This window comes from Caretta caretta, chromosome 9, assembly GCF_965140235.1.
Source record: "Caretta caretta isolate rCarCar2 chromosome 9, rCarCar1.hap1, whole genome shotgun sequence".
Classification (NCBI taxonomy): Eukaryota; Metazoa; Chordata; order Testudines; family Cheloniidae; genus Caretta; species Caretta caretta.
Window position 1 is genome coordinate 87,855,084 of NC_134214.1, and position 17,918 is coordinate 87,873,001.

A 17,918-nucleotide genomic window follows, 5' to 3' on the forward strand; every position below is an offset into this window, starting at 1 on the left:
CTTGAGTTAATTTTAACTTACTCTTTATTATTCTGAAAATAAATGTAGAGTGATTTCATTTCTTATGAGCTTTCTTTTAAACCACATTGTTCAATATCTGTTACTGTGACATGTCTCTTGTATTTTGTCATTTTCTGTCTAATTAAACAATAAATCTAACCTCCCTAGAGATTATATTTAAAAGAAAAGTCATGACAAGGGTTAGAAACTCATTCTGAAAGTACCATGTATTGTCACTGTGCAGAAGAGAGGATCTGAAAACTTCAAATTTCTGAATTGTTAAAAAAAATGTAAGGCTGTAAATTTGACCCTGAATTTAAAATAAAATGGCTTTAAATACAATCCTCAATTTAGCAATGCAGGAACAAACCTTGTATTATGGAAATAAAAATATAAAAATTTGTCATCTACAATGAGATACAATTTTAATGTCTCCCACTATGGCACTTCAGGTTCCTTCTTCTCTTGCATAATTTAGAACCCAGTCACTATGGATGAAAACATTTTAAATTGTTCATATACTCCACAGCAATTTTTCTTTGGGAGAGGGTCAAGTTGCAGCTCCACTGGAACACCATGATAAATATTTTGGATGTATAGGTATTTTAATCCTTTCTGAATCTAACATCATATTCTAGGTTATGTCCCCTCATTAATTAATTTAATGTAATGCATATAAAGTAAGAAACCAGGGTAAAAATATGCAGTTTTTGTATAATAGCTAGTGGCCCAGTAGGCCTGGCAGCCTTCCATGAAGCATGACAATCTCATTTGCTAAAATAGAAACAGACAAAATGAATGTTATTTTAGACGGGAAAAGAGTGATGCCAGATTAAATCCAGAGGGTTTGAATTGGTTTGGAGAACAGGAGCATCACATATAGAGGCTCACAGTATAGATAGGCAAAATTTCCTTTTCCTATGTCCACACTGTTTGATATAGCTTGGGGCAGTAGGATGATTTGGAAGTGATTCCCAGAAAATATGTAGCCCCTTGAAATATTTGGAAAGTAAAATGCTATTTAGGTACATGCTGCGGTGTATCCCTTGCAAGCATAGTTATCTGTAAGTGAAATTTGCAACAGTTACATTGCAGCATGGCTGTTGGCTGTACCTTTGAGTATGTGGATATTTGGGGGCCTATCTAGGAGTATTTTGGACCTGGCCCCTCTCAAGTATTAGTGGATTCTAACTGTTAAAATGTTCATTTATTTACAGACTGAGCTACAACAGTTGTATAGCTTATGAGGCAGAGATTTTAATGGCCTATTCCAACTCTTGCTGAAGTCAATCGAAAGACTGCCATTGACTTCAGAGTGAGGGTTAGATCAGGGCTTAAATCAAGTGGTGAAGATAGGGTGACTCAGGGTATGTCTACACTGGCAAGTTTCTGCGCAACAAGCTATACCACTTTTATTAACGCGCTGGAATGAAACCACTGTTGAATGTCCGCGCTGTGCTCCTTGTGATGGATGAGCGCATGCACATTAGCAGCTCTTGCAATGCCTCATGGGGCAGGCACAGTGTCACATGATGCAGGTTTCCCAATCCCACTGTTCCATGTGCATCCTACTACATTGCCAGCCGCTTTCAACTGAAATGGGGGTTGGGGGGGGGAGAGTGTGTGGCAGGAGGGGGTATATGGGGTGAGAGAGACAGTGTGTTTTGGGGGACAGCGAGTGTGTCAACATGCTGTCTTGTAAGTTCAGCCAGTGGCAGGAAGCAACCCCCAGTCCTGAGGCAGGGGGAGAAGGAAACCCGACATCAGCCCCCGTCTCCCTCCCCAGCTCTCTGCACAACAATCTCTCTCTCTCTCTCTCTCACACGCACACACGCACAACAATCTCTCTCTCACACACACGCACAACAATCTCTCTCTCTCTCTCTCTCACACACACACACACGCACAACAATCTCTCTCACACACACACACACACACACACACACACCTGCTTCTGTGTTCAATAGCATGAGCATTCCACATTAATGGTTTGCTTTGTGTCCCAGAGCACATCAGCACAGCATACAGGGCCTGTCAAAAAACGGAGCTTTGAAAGGGGAGGGGCGCATGTCTCCAGGGCAGCTGAGTTCAAAACAATGAGCAGAGTGGCCACTTGAGGGATTATGGGACACTTCCGGAGGCCAACTGATTGCTTTCTGTGCTGTAATGTGTTTACACTGCCAATACAGCGCTGGAGCCTCTGCGCTTTAAGGCTTACGACTCTCATTGAGGTGGGTTTTTTGCAGCACTGCAACTGAGGAGTTTCTGCACACTAAGTGGCTTGGCAGTGTCTACACCTCGGGAGTTGCACCGCAGAAAGCTGCTTTACTGCGCAGTAACTTGCCAGCATAGACAAGGCCTAAATTATCAAGGCTACTCTGGAATGGCCGACTCTAGCTACTTTTGAAGCCAAAAGACTCATTTTCATTAACTTTAATGATAATTGGATCGGTCCCTTGGTAAGTGACAGACCTGGAATTAGAACTCAGAAGTTCTTGACCCCCAGTCTCATGCTGACTTTACTATGTCATATAGGCAAATGCAGTCTGTTGATGTAAACGGGCAAAGCAATAAGTTAATCTCTCTAGAGGTGAAGATTAAAAATGGAATATGAAAAAATTTGAAATTCCAGCTTCTAGATAGATATGATTTTCTCACTGCTTACCAGGTATTGATCAATCTAACTACAGTATAAGCATTACAATATACTCAATTAGAAGCATAACACAAAGGCCTTACTAAATTGAAAATCTTCACACTCTGCTAAAACGTTACAATAGTTTTACTCAATATATAGATACACTGTACAACATTTTCAAAGTTGCCTTTGCCTCAACTCTGCTTATTTAAACTACATTTTTAGTTTTTAGGCAGCAAACTTTAGATTCTTACATTTTGGCATGATCAAAACATCAAACTAATGCAGACATGGAAACAGTGAGATACGTACATCATAGTATGGTTGAATTTGGAGACTGAAACTTTATTAAAACTATTAACCAATGGGGAATCACTTACAAGACCACCTTCAGGACTTTCTAGTGCAGATTTCAACTGGGCAGCAATGGCTCTGGGTTCTAAAGACCTGAGGGTTGGTATGAGGACAATACCCCCTCTGTACTATCAAGCCAAACCAGGGACCCTGGCTGGAAGCCCAAGTCCCAGCCCATTCCTCTCTTCCACACAGGAGGTAGGAGAGATGAGATATGGGAAGCCACATGGGTATATGTGACACATGGGGGCACACTCCCACAGCATATAGTGCTGTGCTCAGGGCCTGTGCCAAGCAGCCCATAGGGTTACTTGGAACTCCCACTGGATTCTTTTTTAAACCATCCACTGCACTGAAACCTGGCAATATTATGATGAATGTAATGTATAAACCACAGAAAATCATTTTAGAATAGACACACATAAATTCCTTTAACAGTAGTAATCTATTGTCAAATACTATTATAATAAAACACACACTGATATTTTCAAGACTGACTTCTCATAGAATCCCAGGGTTGGAAGGGACCTCAGGAGGTTATCTAGTCCAACCCCCTGCTCAAAGCAGGACCAATCCCCAATTTTTGCCCCAGATCCCAAATGGCCCCCTCAAGGATTAAACTCACAACCCTGGGTTTGGCAGGCCAATGCTCAAACCACTTGACTGCTTTTTCACTATATGGCCAATGAAGGCTATAAAAAAGACTGTCATAAATATAAAGGGAAGGGTAAACCCCTTTGAAATCCCTCCTGGCCAGGGGAAAGCTCCTCTCACCTGTACAGGGTTAAGAAGCTAAAGGTAACCTCGCTGGCACCTGACCAAAATGACCAATGAGGAGACAAGATACTTTCAAAAGCTGGGAGGAGGGAGAGAAACAAAGGGTCTGTGTGTCTGTCATATGCTGATTTCTGCCGGGGATAGACCAGGAATGGAGTCTTAGAACTTTTAGTAAGTAATCTAGCTAGGTATGTGTTAGATTATGATTTCTTTAAATGGCTGAGAAAAGAATTGTGCTGAATAGAATAACTATTTCTGTCTGTGTATCTTTTTTGTAACTTAAGGTTTTGCCTAGAGGGGTTCTCTATGTTTTTGAATCTAATTACCCTGTAAGATATCTACCATCCTGATTTTACAGGGGGGATTTCTTTATTTCTATTTACTTCTATTTTTATTAAAAGTCTTCTTGTAAGAAAACTGAATGCTTTTTCATTGTTCTCAGATCCAAGGGTTTGGGTCTGTGGTCATCTATGCAAATTGGTGAGGCTTTTTATCCAACACTTCCCAGGAAAGGGGGGGTGCAAGTGTTGGGAGGATTGTTCATTGTTCTTAAGATCCAAGGGTCTGGGTCTGTAGTCACCTAGGCAAATTGGTGAGGCTTTTTACCAAACCTTGTCCAGGAAGTGGGGTGCAAGGTTTTGGGAAGTATTTTGGGGGGAAGGACGCGTCCAAACAGCTCTTCCCCAGTAACCAGTATTAGTTTGGTGGTGGTAGCGGCCAGTCCAAGGACAACGGGTGGAATATTTTGTACCTTGGGGAAGTTTTGACCTAAGCTGGTAAAGATAAGCTTAGGAGGTTTTTCATGCAGGTCCCCACATCTGTACCCTAGAGTTCAGAGTGGGGGAGGAACCTTGACAAAGACTTTGACTTAATATTGTATTTCTGACACTGCCGTTATTAGAGCCTATTCTTGATTGATTTTGGCTCTTTGTCCTGCATTTATATAATTGTTGTCCCAGATTTCTGTGTCAGAGTCTTGAGGTGGGGTTACAAGGTTAACAGAAAAAGCTTGCATAGGCTGTCAGAAATTCAAACACATGAATCAGAAGCACATTGCTCTTTGTTGTATTTTATAATACAGCGATAAATGGGTAACACAAAAGACTCTTTACACATCCTATCATATCCGCAGGTTTACAGGGCAAAATTTTAAAAGAATATGTAAAGATAAACATAAAAAGAAACATTTTCATAAGAGCAATTTAAGAGACCAGTCCAATTTGAAATACCTATGTTTTGCATGCAGGTGTGTTCCTAACAGATTATACAGTTGCATCATGGACATTTAAAAATTATCTCACTTGTGTATGTAAAAATAATATCAGATTAAGTGACAAATTAGAGAAAGCTTTGCATGACCACTTGTTCCCTTCCCCTTCATTTATATGCATTCTTGCTCCAGCAGTATTTGCACATAATAAGACAGAATGGGGAACAACGCTGCAAGGAATATAATTCAGGGTAGCATCTGGTCCTGTGCTTTTAAAAATGAGCCATATCCCATTTTTCACTTGTATTTGTTTTTTGTAAGAGAGTGGGTTTCATTATGTTTTTGCTATAGTTTAGGTTTGTTGTTGGTACATGGTATAGCACCATTGGTATCCCCTTGTTGCGGGTAGAGAAGTGTTTTCCAAACCAAGAGCTGTGTTCTGGGTAGCCTCTCTACAAGGACTTGCCAGAATGTTATTGAAGAGTGCAATCCATGCTTCTTCTTTGTGCCCCTGCAGGGGTGGCTGTCTGAAAAGAGGCAGGTAACTATATCTACATCTATACTTGGTGCTCAGGGTGTGATTCCCAGCTCGCATAGACATAGTCATGATTTCTGTCATCAAGTTAGCATGCTAAAAATAGTAGCATGGCCACCGTATATTTGTGCCAAAATACAAGGTCTTTTGTGATATAGGCAAATATCTGTTAGGAACTAATATGGCAGCAAATCCATTTTTACTGGTGATTTATTGTAAAGCCAGGTGTATTTCAACTATATTCTGTTTAGGTTCTTGTGCTGCTCCTATAACAGTGATATCTAGAAACCACTATGGAAATCTAAATTCAGGTTTCTAACCTCAAAGGTTATGTCTGCGCTACAAGCTAGGGGTGAGATTCCCAGCTTCTGTAGATGTACACTTACTGAGTTAGCATGATAAAAATAGAAGTATAGCCATGGTAGCGCAGGCTAGCCCCTTCACCCAAGTACATACCCCCAGGATTCAGGTGGGTTTGCTCTAGGGTTAGCTAGCCTATGCCTCTGCTCACAGCCCCCTGTGCTACAGCAGCTACACTGTTAGTTGAGTGTGGTAGCTCGATGAGACCTAGCATGAGTCTGTCTACACAAGCTGGGAATCAGATCCCTACCTGCAAGTATAGACAGAACCCGTGAGTCCATGGCTCTGCCTTTAATCCATTCTAACCAGAACAGAAGGGCAAGTGTACTGGGACCTCTCCAAATCTGCTGTAGCTGCCACTCTAACGTGTGCTTTAGGGGAACCTCAAGAAGGTATTCTGACAGTGTCAGAGAGGATTCCACCTTGTAAGCTCAGCAGCTGTACACCTCCACATCTCCTTCACCTCTCTCAGTGGCACCTAGCTCAGAATTACTGTGACAACCACGGTTACATTTGGAGATACAATTAGATGACTGAGTTGAAAATGAATTGAAATGCTTAGATGACCAAACCCAGGACTTCCCAGATGTGTTATTATTCAGACATTCAGTAGTTTGTTTTGCTATTGTGCAATTTCAATTTCTTGAAATTGAAAATATGTGCAAGTTCAGTTGTGTGGCCATTTAATTATGCAGTTGACTTTTATATTTCATATGTGCAACGCAGATTAATCTTGTGGACATTTTAGTGTTTCTCTTGCATTCCTATTTTCTCCAGCTTTACCAGTGGAATGTTTTCAACGCTGCCCTTTACCTTGTTTTTTCTCTTACAAAAATTAGTCATTTTAATGGAAATGAGAGAGAGAATATTTTAAATAGAAAAATGAACATAGAGACTTTAAAACCTGGATATTTCAACCTAGGACTCGGGGTAAGTAGCTAACTGCCAGCCCCACTCTTTACATCTGGAAGTGATTCAATGTCCTTTACTTAATCCAGGCCATTGCTGGGAAAACAAGGTCATAAAGAAAAGGAGTACTTGTGGCACCTTAGAGACTAACAAATTTATTTGAGCATAAGCTTTCGTGAGCTACAGCTCACTCTCAAATAAATTTGTTAGTCTCTAAGGTGCCACAAGTACTCCTTTTCTTTTTGCGGATACAGACTAACACGGCTGCTACTCTGAAAGGTCAGAAAGAAATTTTCTCAGCAGGTTAGATATAAAAAAGGGTAGTTATGTGTTGTTAACCTGGTTACTGTAGCAGTATTTTATCACTATCATAAGGGTAATTATTATTGGATTACTCTGTATGGGTCTCCAAAAACATTGCCAAAATATAATATGATACTATTGTTTGCTTTGTTTTGAATTTTCACTGGTATTTTTGTTTCAAGAGCATGAAGTGAAAATTGCATGCAAAAGGTTGGTGGCCACATTTTCTAAAGTAAATCAGAAATGGACAAAGATGTCTCTGAAATCCAAACACATTCAAATAATAGTTGTGGTAATTACTGATAATTATTATGATGCTAGCACACAGAATCCTTAATAAGAAAAGGAGTACTTGTGGCACCTTAGAGACTAACCAATTTATTTGAGCATGAGCTTTCGTGAGCTACAGCTCACTTCATCGATGAAGTGAGCTGTAGCTCACGAAAGCTCATGCTCAAATAAATTGGTTAGTCTCTAAGGTGCCACAAGTACTCCTTTTCTTTTTGCGAATATAGACTAACACGGCTGTTACTCTGAAACCTGCCATTTTCTTGATAGTACATCATTGGTAGATCACTTTTAAGGTAGCATTACATCCTAATCTAAGTTGCAGCGGTGTATTAACGCCTCGGCCGACAAGGCCTAGGCCTAAGGCAGCAAATTTGTAGGGGCAGCAAATTTATAATACCAGCCAGAGGCTGCTTCCCCCAGCACCGGTTCGTGCCCTCCACCCCCAGCCCCGCCCCTATTCCCCACCCCCTCCCTGCCCCTATTGGTCCCCTTCCCCAAATCCCCGCCCCAGCCCTGCCTCCTCTCCTGAGCGCAGCGCGTTCCCCCCTCTTCCTCCCTCCTTCGTGAAGCTGTTTCGTGCACAAGCACTGGCAGGGAGCGGGGGGAAGCATGACACGGCGGCACGCTCAGGGGAGGAGGCGGAGGCGGAGCGGAGGTGAGCTGCTGGTGGCGGGGAGGCAATTATTTCATGGTCTAGGGGCAGCAAAATCATTAATCCGCCACTGCTTAGTTGTATAATAATAAACTACAGCTACATAAACTCTCCTAACTGCATATATAGACCTCTGTCTATCTTAAGGGATATGAATTGAATTTAGCTCAAATGTAGTTTAATTCAAATACTGTTCTTGTATTAACACAAAATATATTCTGTACTTTGAAATATTTTGCCATCAAGCTATGAACCAACATTTTAAAATCCTTTTAAAGAGAATGAAATTATGCTGGCTATTGATTACTAGACCATTACAGCCTTAAGAATAGCTTTCAGTTCAGCATTTCCTTGCCTTTTCCTCTGATCTTTTTGAACTATGTACAATATAGAACAATCAATATTGCATATATTAGACCATTTACATTAACTCTCAAAATCCAATAGGTCTCCATTTTTAAAGGAAATAACAATTTCGTCTCATTGTGTCCAAAAATTGTAAACCAATTAAAGAAATATTGACTTGGGAAAACAAACAAGAATTTATTATTATCCTTTTTCCTTATTTCACATTGTGGTCCCGATCCTGCTCCCATAGAAGTGAGTGGGAGTTTTGCTGGCCCTCGGCTGTGGAATTCCCTTCCACCAGAAATCAGGATGACCACGTATCTTGCCACCTACCAAGTGAAAAGTAAGACCCACATCTTTGCAAAAGCCTTTTCACCATAACAACTCAAAGAATGGCCTGGTATCATTACCCTAAAGATAAGTGAAAGAAATATTCCACCCAAAATAATTATGCACAGTCTAATATGAGGGAAGGAGAAGAATATAGTCCTACAGGTGGTTTGATGTTTTATGTAATGTTATTGGTACCCAGAGACTGCAGTGGTGTGATGCCTGAGAGATAGACTATGTAGGCAAATGCAGGATCCTATAAGTAAGGCTCCTACTGTAGACCAAAACAAATTTCCTGATATATTGCTGAGGTGTCCAATCCAAAGCCAGATGAAATCTTTACATTGACTTCAGTGGGCCTTGGATGAGGTCCTTGATAAAAAGCTAAGTCTTAATTTGAACTTGAAATCCCAAAACAGACCATTAAAAATAGTATACTAAATGTAGTAATGGAGCTATTTGATTTTTCTCTGACGTGACAAGCAAAGTGTTAAGTCCTAAAATGCATGTGCTATTTTCTATGCAATGTAAATGGTAGAAATATGGATAAATTCTCTTTAGATGATATACAACATTCTTTAATCTACACAAATCAAATATTTTATATAACATTATTGTATTGAGTAATTCAGAGAATTACTATCAGTTAAGTAAGGTGGTGCATAAAGGTCAAACTCAAAATATTTGTTGTGAAATTATATGCACAACATATTGTGAAATGTGAGTGCATAATAAAGAAATCCTAAATGTGTACGAATAGGCTGAGCAGAAAAGTAACATGAGATGCTCATATGTAAGCACCAAATTCTGTAACCCTTATTCATGTTAAACAGTGCCCATGCATGTGAGTAATCCCACTGAAGACTTGGATGAGTAAGTGCTTCTCAATATAAGTAAGGGTTTCAGAATCTGGCTTTGTGGATCATCAAAAGATCCCCCAGTGTGGATGACAAAAAAATTTAATGTGAGAATTTATATTCTGATTTACTCTTTCTATAGAAGAGATTTGAGCACAAAGGCCTTTAAAAACTTAAACTGTTCTACCCTTTATTTTGTATGATCTAGCATCTTTGAGAATTTTAACCTTTCCTTTAAAATCCTACAATAAAAATATTGAATATTATACTCGCCCCATTGTACATTTAATTGTACCTTTGTCATGAACATATATTTAAGGTCAAATGGGCTTGTTGCAATATAATCATTTCTTAACATTCTTGATTTGGGCTACTGAGAGTACAGTTTAGAATGCATTTCCTCTGTCTTCTTTTACTAATAAATAGGGCTTCTGATTTTTGGGTTTCGACAATAAACATCAATAGAGCACCCTAATACACAATAAATAAATAAATAAATTTAAATTGGTGTTTATCCAGTGATCACTAGAAAAATACTGGAAATGGTTACTTGTATCTAAAGGCTTGTCTACATGGACCAGTAATGCGGACTACGGGGGTTTGCTTTCTAAAGCACATCAGCATGTTGCACTGTGTAGAACCCTGCTGGTAAGCACTAAAGCTTCCCTAGTGAACTTTAATGTAGTGCTCTTTGAAACAGAACTACATTAAAGTGCACTAGGGAAAATTACAAAGAGATCGCTCGTTACAATATCTACTTCTGTAATGAGTAATATATATCATAGACATTACTCACTACAGTATATACAAAGAAAGAGCCCTGAACCCCCCTCCACCCTGATTTTTGGACATGTACGTAAAACTTAAAATAAACCTCAAAAAATGAAATTAATAAACCCCCCAAAACGGAAGCCCTACTAATAAATGACTGAGAAAGTCCGAATGTGGCTAAAGACTATACTTCAGACTCAGAAAACAGAGACTGCTCCCATGCATGCATCTTCTGTCTTTGTGGTATATCTTTGTAGGAACCCAAAGTATTTATCACATAATGTTTATGCAGTTGATTTCTCTATTTTAGAGGATGAATTTGGTTTTTACAACATGATTCTTTGTCTTCTTTTCATAGGCATTTCCTATTTAAACATGGATCTGGTTCTTCAGCTATCTTCAGTGCAGCCAGTCAGAACTATCCTTTAACATCCAATACCGTTTACTCTCCACCTCCTAGGCCACTTCCTAGAAGTACATTTTCTAGACCTGCCTTCACTTTTAACAAACCTCACAGGTGCTGCAACTGGAAGTGCACTGCTTTGAGTGCTACAGCTATTACAGTTACTCTGGCACTGTTGCTAGCCTATGTTATTGGTAAGCCTTTTGTTTCCTTTCTTTACCCTTTCTGTTCAATTACCATACTTGTTTTCAACTTAATATAAATATCATGTTTTACTAATAACATTTGCAGGGGAGTGCTTCATAAATCCCAGAGAGCAAAATACAACCTAGGCCAGAGATTGAAAATAAGATGGAATTCTAATCAACTCATATTCTGTTAACCACAAATACTACCTATTAAAAACAAGAAATATTATTCAAGACAACATGTTTACACTAGTTGAGGACTCCCACTGGTTTTAATTGCTGTCGTTGACCACTTTCCCTTAAATTAAAAGTTGGTCTGATTTTCACACTGAGTTATAACATTTGCTGCTACTTCTATTCCTTTTAATAATGTTGATAAATAACTTCCAGTCAGATTTTGCTTTGCTAGCAACATTTAGTTTCTGTGATGTGATCACAAATTAGAACACTGATATTGTCTCCTTAATCTCAGTTTCTTTGACTAGATTTGCAGCTATCTTTAAATATACTTAATATTTGTGCCATATTTTCTTTATAAGATATATTTTGCTGTTGCTATATTGAATTTATGTTTGATTAAAAAAAATGTTGTACAGATTGAAATGCACTCTTAATTCATTTCAGGCTCATTTTTGCTTAGTAAATAACTCTGCAGTTTTGTTATTACAGTGCACTGACAGAATTAATCAAAATGGCTAAACTCTCCTTACTTCCTTTCGGAAGAAGAATATTGTAGGTGGGCTTGGAGTCACTGTGATTAAAAATCATACTCAGCTGACAGCAAATCTTATTGACTTTCTAGATGACATTTTAGTTTCATTGCACATTAGTCTCCACATTTGGATGGTTTTGTAGTTTAAAATTTGAGTTTTATAAAATATATGTTTGTCTTGAATTCTAAAACATATGACTGTAATATTCTTCAAACAAATGGAATTGTTTTGTAGATTTGTGTACACACTCACACACACGCATACTCTATTATTTCTTAGTTTATATAGTGATCACTTCATAAGCAAGCAAAAGTTGAATATCCAATACATATTTGTGCCTTGAGTATGAATACTAAAAATGGGGTCATCTGAAAGAGAGGGCACCACTTAGCAAAAAAGTATTCAGAGGTGTTTAGATATACCAGATATCTGCAATACCACCAAGTGTGTAGCGTCTACATATAGTTTTGCATAGTCATTGGACATACACCCTTCAGAATCAATAATTACAGGAACTATATTGCAGTACTAGAAGATACAGATTGGCATTATCTCTTAAAGTGCTACCATGCAAAAAAAATCAAGTGACTTAGCCCTGGTCTACACTACAAAATTAGGTTGACATAATGCAGCTTATAGAAAAGGAGTACTTGTGACACCTTAGAGACTAACCAATTTATTTGAGCATAAGCTTTCATGAGCTACAGCTCACTTCATCATAGTATGCATCCGATGAAGTGAGCTGTAGCTCATGAAAGCTTATGCTCAAATAAATGTGTTAGTCTCTAAGGTGCCACAAGTACTCCTTTTCTTTTTGCGAATACAGACTAACACGGCTGTTACTCTGAAACCTGTCAAATGCAGCTTATGTCAGCGTAACTATGTCAGTGTACATATTACAGCCTTGCTCCTGCCAATCTGAGTGCCCTACTACACTGACATAATAACTTCACCTCCACAAGATGGGTAGGGCTCATATCAGTGTAGTTAGGGTAATGCAGTGTCTGTGTAGACACTGTATTACTTATATCTGCTGTTGGCTGCCATTCTTGTCAATTTCAGGGCTTTCTTGTCAGTGAAACTGACAAGAAAGCACTCCCCACTCCCAGCCGGGCTGCTGGCGCTGCCCAGCTCTCCACTCGGAGCTGGACTGCCCCTCGGTCCCAGCTCCCCGCTCCAAGCCAGGCTGCTGCCCAGACTCCCCACAAGGTGCCCAGCTGCACCAAGGCTCATGACTCCCCACTCCCCTCTGGGAATCCAGGCAGCTGCCCCACTCCCAGCAGAGAGCAGAGAGGTGAGAGCCGGGCGGCTTCCCAGCGCTGAGTGGGATGGCGAGGACCCGGATGGCTGCTCTGCTCCCAGTGAAGATCAGGGAACAGAGGTTGGGGGCAGCCAGCGGGGCAGCCAGGCTCCTGGTGGGGAGCTGCAAGCAGACCTGAGAGCGTGGGCTCTCAGCTCCTCACACTGCCCCTCTTAGCTCGATGGAAGCGCTCCCGATGAGGACATGCACCATCGACCGAAAGAGGATAGTGTGACATGAACCACGGCTCCAGTAATTACTGCAGCGGCTATGAGTCTACCTAATACAGGTCAACTTAAGTTTTTAGTGTAAACATGCCCTCAGGGGTTATGGGATTAGAAACCTTTTTGCTTCTCGTCTGTATTTCAAATTTGGTCTAAGTTAATAATGACAAAGTCATTAACGTTTGGTTGGTGCTCAGTGACCTATGTGATGAGTTTGTTTTCAGTGCTGTTTCTAGCAAACAGATTCCATTTTACAAAAGCTCTATCACCAGTGATATTGTCTTTGTCAATCTCTGCATCAAATTCTTTCAGTGAAGGGACACAGAGGCTGAACTGCCCTCTCATATATACCTAAAAGGGGTACGTTAGTGGGACAATGTGGTTTGCATTGCTGTTGTTTTGCCTTGTACTGTTTCGTATGAACAGTAGCTGTTTTGTGACTAAATAGTGGACTTCAGTTTCCAGTATCAAAAAATATATCCCAAGAATTCTTTTTGTGTCTTTTCCCTCATTTTTGTTGTTTTTTGCATTTGATTGATTAAATATTTTCAATTAAAAATGTAAGTAATATATTTTTCTTACTGGACCCTGAGAAAGATGAAAAACATCACATTGGTGTATAGAGTGAGAGCATACATGGTAATTAAAACAATGCTGCCATGTAAGTTTGATATTGATGAACATCTTGCTTTGTTCTGCAATGCTAATTTTGTCTCAGAACATTGAAGAGCCCCAGATCCCCAGAGAGGAGCCTACCTTCAACACAAACACTGTTTTTACAGTTTTACAAAATAATGTTTTGAATATAAAACCTGTCTGTATGATAATAATATCAGGGAGTATATTCTAAAGATGTGCCAGAAACTTCACTGCTGTTGAATCTATTGAAAAGATATGGAAAACCCATGTTTATGAAAAATAAAATGTTACTTAGAATTTTCAAAGTGTATTATGGGATTTGGGTCCCCGAATCCAATTGAATTTCAAAGTGATTTGGGTGCCTTACTCCCTTAAGTGTCATTGAAAATCCTACACATTGATGTTTTCCACTTGGTGTTTTTCACTCTGTGAAAAACTGTCTTTCCACCAAACACAAAACTCTCTAAGTTATTTTATGCCACCACTACCTGAACCCTATCTTGCTCTTTCGTATTTGGCTGAGTGGAGTGTCCTGCTGCAGCTATCTGGCCAGCATCTCCCAAGACAGAGTTGTATCATAACTAAACAGCCATTGGAACTGCTTTCAGTTTTCCAATTGAAAATTACACGTACAGGACTCATTTATATGTATTGGAGTGAGCAGTAGCCTAACATCTTGTATGCACAAAGCTTGAATAAGTGTTTTTTGTGTGGAAAACTTAAGTGGGAGTTGGCACAATCACTGTTCCAGCCTGAGAATAATATATACAACTAAGGATCATGATCCAGAGGCAAGACGCAAAAGCGTGGCCGGAGGAGGCATAGAAAAGAGACTAAAATGGCTAATGGCTGCTAGGACCCAGAAGGAGCAAGCTAAGGAGAAGGAAGGAGGAGTAGTTCTTCCTCCTTTCTCCTGTTTCTGCCTCCCCATTGCTGCTGCAGTTTGTCACTCTTCAAACCCTCCCTGCCAGCTTTTAAAGATAATGAGGTGTCTCCTTCTCACAGCTTCTCACTATCTTTAAGCAGTGCTTCCCTGAAGCAGAGAACACTGCAAGTGGATTGATAGGAAGAGGAGGAAAGGATACACAGTACCTTCTCTAAGTGTCCCTCAACTCCCTTACTCAGCAACACACAGCATCAGTTCCCACTCAGAAGAAGACACCCCCATCCAGCATGCACCATCAGCCCTCAACCAAAACCAGCAGTGTTATCTTCTTGTGATCCCAGGTCCCCCATCCCACAATATATGTCTCTCAAGAAGCTCTGTTTAACAAATGCAGCCAAATTCTGTATTAACCAAAGTTTCTGACACCTGATTCAATGTGTAGCCCCATTAATTGCTCATTGAAGTAATCTAGCCACAGGTGACAAAGACCACAGTAATCTAAACAGGTAACAAAGACCTAGATGCTATTAACAACAGAAGGAAAGTTTTGACTTTCTAGTCTAATGCCGATGGGAAAGTGGGCTTGGCCACTGCTGGTATGTGATGGTTTAAAAGCAGATGAGTGTGTAATAAGCTGCCCCTATTGTGAACTTGTGTAACAATTGGAGGGTAGATTTTCTTTCAACTTCATCTGGTTGCTTTCCTTATCCCACCAATACCATCTCACTTCATCCCTCATCCTGCCACTGGGCAAAGTGCCTAACCACCTTTACTGGAGATTAGAGCTGGATACCATCAGCACACTGGTAGTACCATAAGTCCTGCCTCCTTATTAGCCTTTCTAATGTACTGAACAAAGGGTGGGATAAGCCCCACAGAGCCCCACGAGTGCCTTAAATGCACATAGGGTGACCAGCAAGTGTGAAAAGTTGGGATGGGGGTGGGGGGCAATAGGCGCCTATAGAAGAAAATGCCCCAAATATCGGGACTGTCCCTGTAAAATAGGGACATCTGGTCACCCTAAGTGCACGTCTTATTTATCATAATCCTCCCAGCAATGTCTGTGACAGAACATTGCCTTCTAGTTGTGTGAGAAATATGTATTTCTTTACTAGATATTAAATATTCTGTAGGAAGGATAGTAGAGAATAAATTATCTTTAAATGTAAATTTAATGTACATTTTCTATTGTAAAATACACCTTCATTAAATTTTTCAACTAGAAAATGTGTGTGTTAAATTGGGTAGTTTCCCAAGATCCATCTCTCTTTTTGTTTATCCAGGAAAGTGTTTCAGTTCTAAAAGTTCTGTAGTAAATTCAGATACTTGTTAATTGGGGTATTCAGATTTAATATTCACCATGCCCATATCTGGCAGATTAAATATCTAAATATGTTCAGAGTCTATTCTTATGAGTCAGGTTCCTTAATTCTTTTCCTTTGTTAGGGATGAATAATAGCATATAAACTATTTTGAAAGTTCACTCGTTCACTAGGGTTTCATATTTGCATATCTTTTCATGCCAAGAGTTTAAATGTTCATGTTTTAAATAAGAGTAGGTGAATGTATGAAAAGATTTTGTAATCATACTCTGTGCAATAATCTACAATTAAAATTCACTCTGCAAATCTTTTCCCTTCACTCACTGTGATTCACTTTGGGTTGAATCCTTCAATCCTTACTCAAGGGAAGTTCTGTTAAAGTCTGGGGAAGTTTTGCCTGAGTAAGAACTACTTGCTTGGGTCCAAACTGTGTAGTGGTATCATTAAACTATGCATACAGAACCTGTTCCTACTCCCATTGACTTCAGTGTTGCAGGATCAAATTCATACTAGAGAGAGCACTGATCTGGGACTCAGGAGACCTGGATTCTATTTCTAGCACAGACATCCTGGGTGACCTTGATCAAGTTACTTTATCTCCCTGCGCTTCAGTTTCCCCATCTGTAAAATGAGGATAATGAGACTGGCCTTCTTCTTAAAGAACTTTGAGATGTACTGATTAAAAGTGCTATGTAAGTGCTAGGTGGTGGTGTTGTTATTGTTTTATTACGACTACTACTATTATGAAGGATAAGGGGAAACTTGCAAATGACAAAATCAAATTGTCCATCTATTATAATAAAATACCTGTTGCCATGTGGGAAGCTGTGACTTCAGGCCAAATGAATGTAGATACTTTGTTAATATGTAAGCCTGGTCTGATGCATATCATTCAGCAACTCAGTGTGCTGTTGAAACTGTTTTTCCTGTTGTTAAACCTAAAAGCTATATATCACAATTTCAGATGGACCCAAATCTAAGCCCCAGATCAGAACACCCCCCATTCATAGTGGGTGTTGGAAATCCAAACCTGATTCCAGTTCCAGATTTTGCAATTATATTTGTAATTATCCAAGCCAAAAATTTGGAAATCCAAACCTGATTCCAGCTCCAAATTTTGCAATTATATTTGTAATTAGCCAAGCCAAAAATTTGAATAAACATGGGGAAATAGTTTTACTTTGTGACATGTTAGAAGTAGTCCTGATGGGCTTGGTTAGTGGATATAATACAGATAAGGCAGAGCTGTAACTAGGCATTTTAGCACCCGGGGTGAGTAAGCATATTTGCGCCCCTACTGGGTTTTTTTTAGATGATCTAAATTAGGATATTATAGAGTAATGAAAGTGCATTTATTTTTGCATATCAGTACAGTATGTAGATGATAAAAGTTACTGTATGATTCTTTTAGGTGTCACATTAATTTTCACAATCCTTTAACATCCTTATAGTATCTTCCTATATAACCTTTAAACTCATTGACAGGTACTGAAAAAAACATGGACTAAAAATAATTGTACCAAAACTATACCAAAACTATGGATACTGCAATGACTTAATGGTATTAAACATATTCAGAAAGACATAAAATTGCATTTCTGTTTATAAAAAAAAGTGATACTGGTTTTCCATCACCCCACAGTGAGACTGTAGCTGGAATAAACAGCCACCTCTCTCAATGACACATCGGAAAATAAAAGGGACTCAAGAGTAAACAAAGAATGAATTTACCAGGGAGGTGCATTATCTAGCAATTGAATTACCAACATAGCATCTGACGCCATATAAGCAGAAGTCACCCTTTCTCTGGCCTTTTATATGAGGGAGACAGCCATTTTGCAGGGGATGGGGGGTGTAAGATTTCTGTTTTTTATCTTTTTGCATTGTGATTTTATTTTTCTAAGAAGA

The 17,918-nt window shown here is 39.4% G+C and overlaps 1 protein-coding gene across 15 annotated transcripts in view; it reads left to right on the forward strand.

The window, feature by feature from the left end:
- Nucleotides 1–17,918, forward strand: part of TENM1 (teneurin transmembrane protein 1) — a 1,415,133-nt gene that overhangs the window by 1,181,232 nt on the left and 215,983 nt on the right. For 12 of the 15 annotated variants that reach the window (XM_075132522.1, XM_075132521.1, XM_048862940.2 and 9 more), the window contains 2 exons: nucleotides 8,628–8,720; nucleotides 10,694–10,932. In XM_075132522.1, the coding sequence (XP_074988623.1) occupies nucleotides 8,628–8,720; nucleotides 10,694–10,932 (332 nt within the window). The remainder of the gene's footprint in view (nucleotides 1–8,627; nucleotides 8,721–10,693; nucleotides 10,933–17,918) is intronic. The other 3 variants (XM_048862947.2, XM_048862948.2, XM_075132525.1) reach the window with 1 other exon arrangement.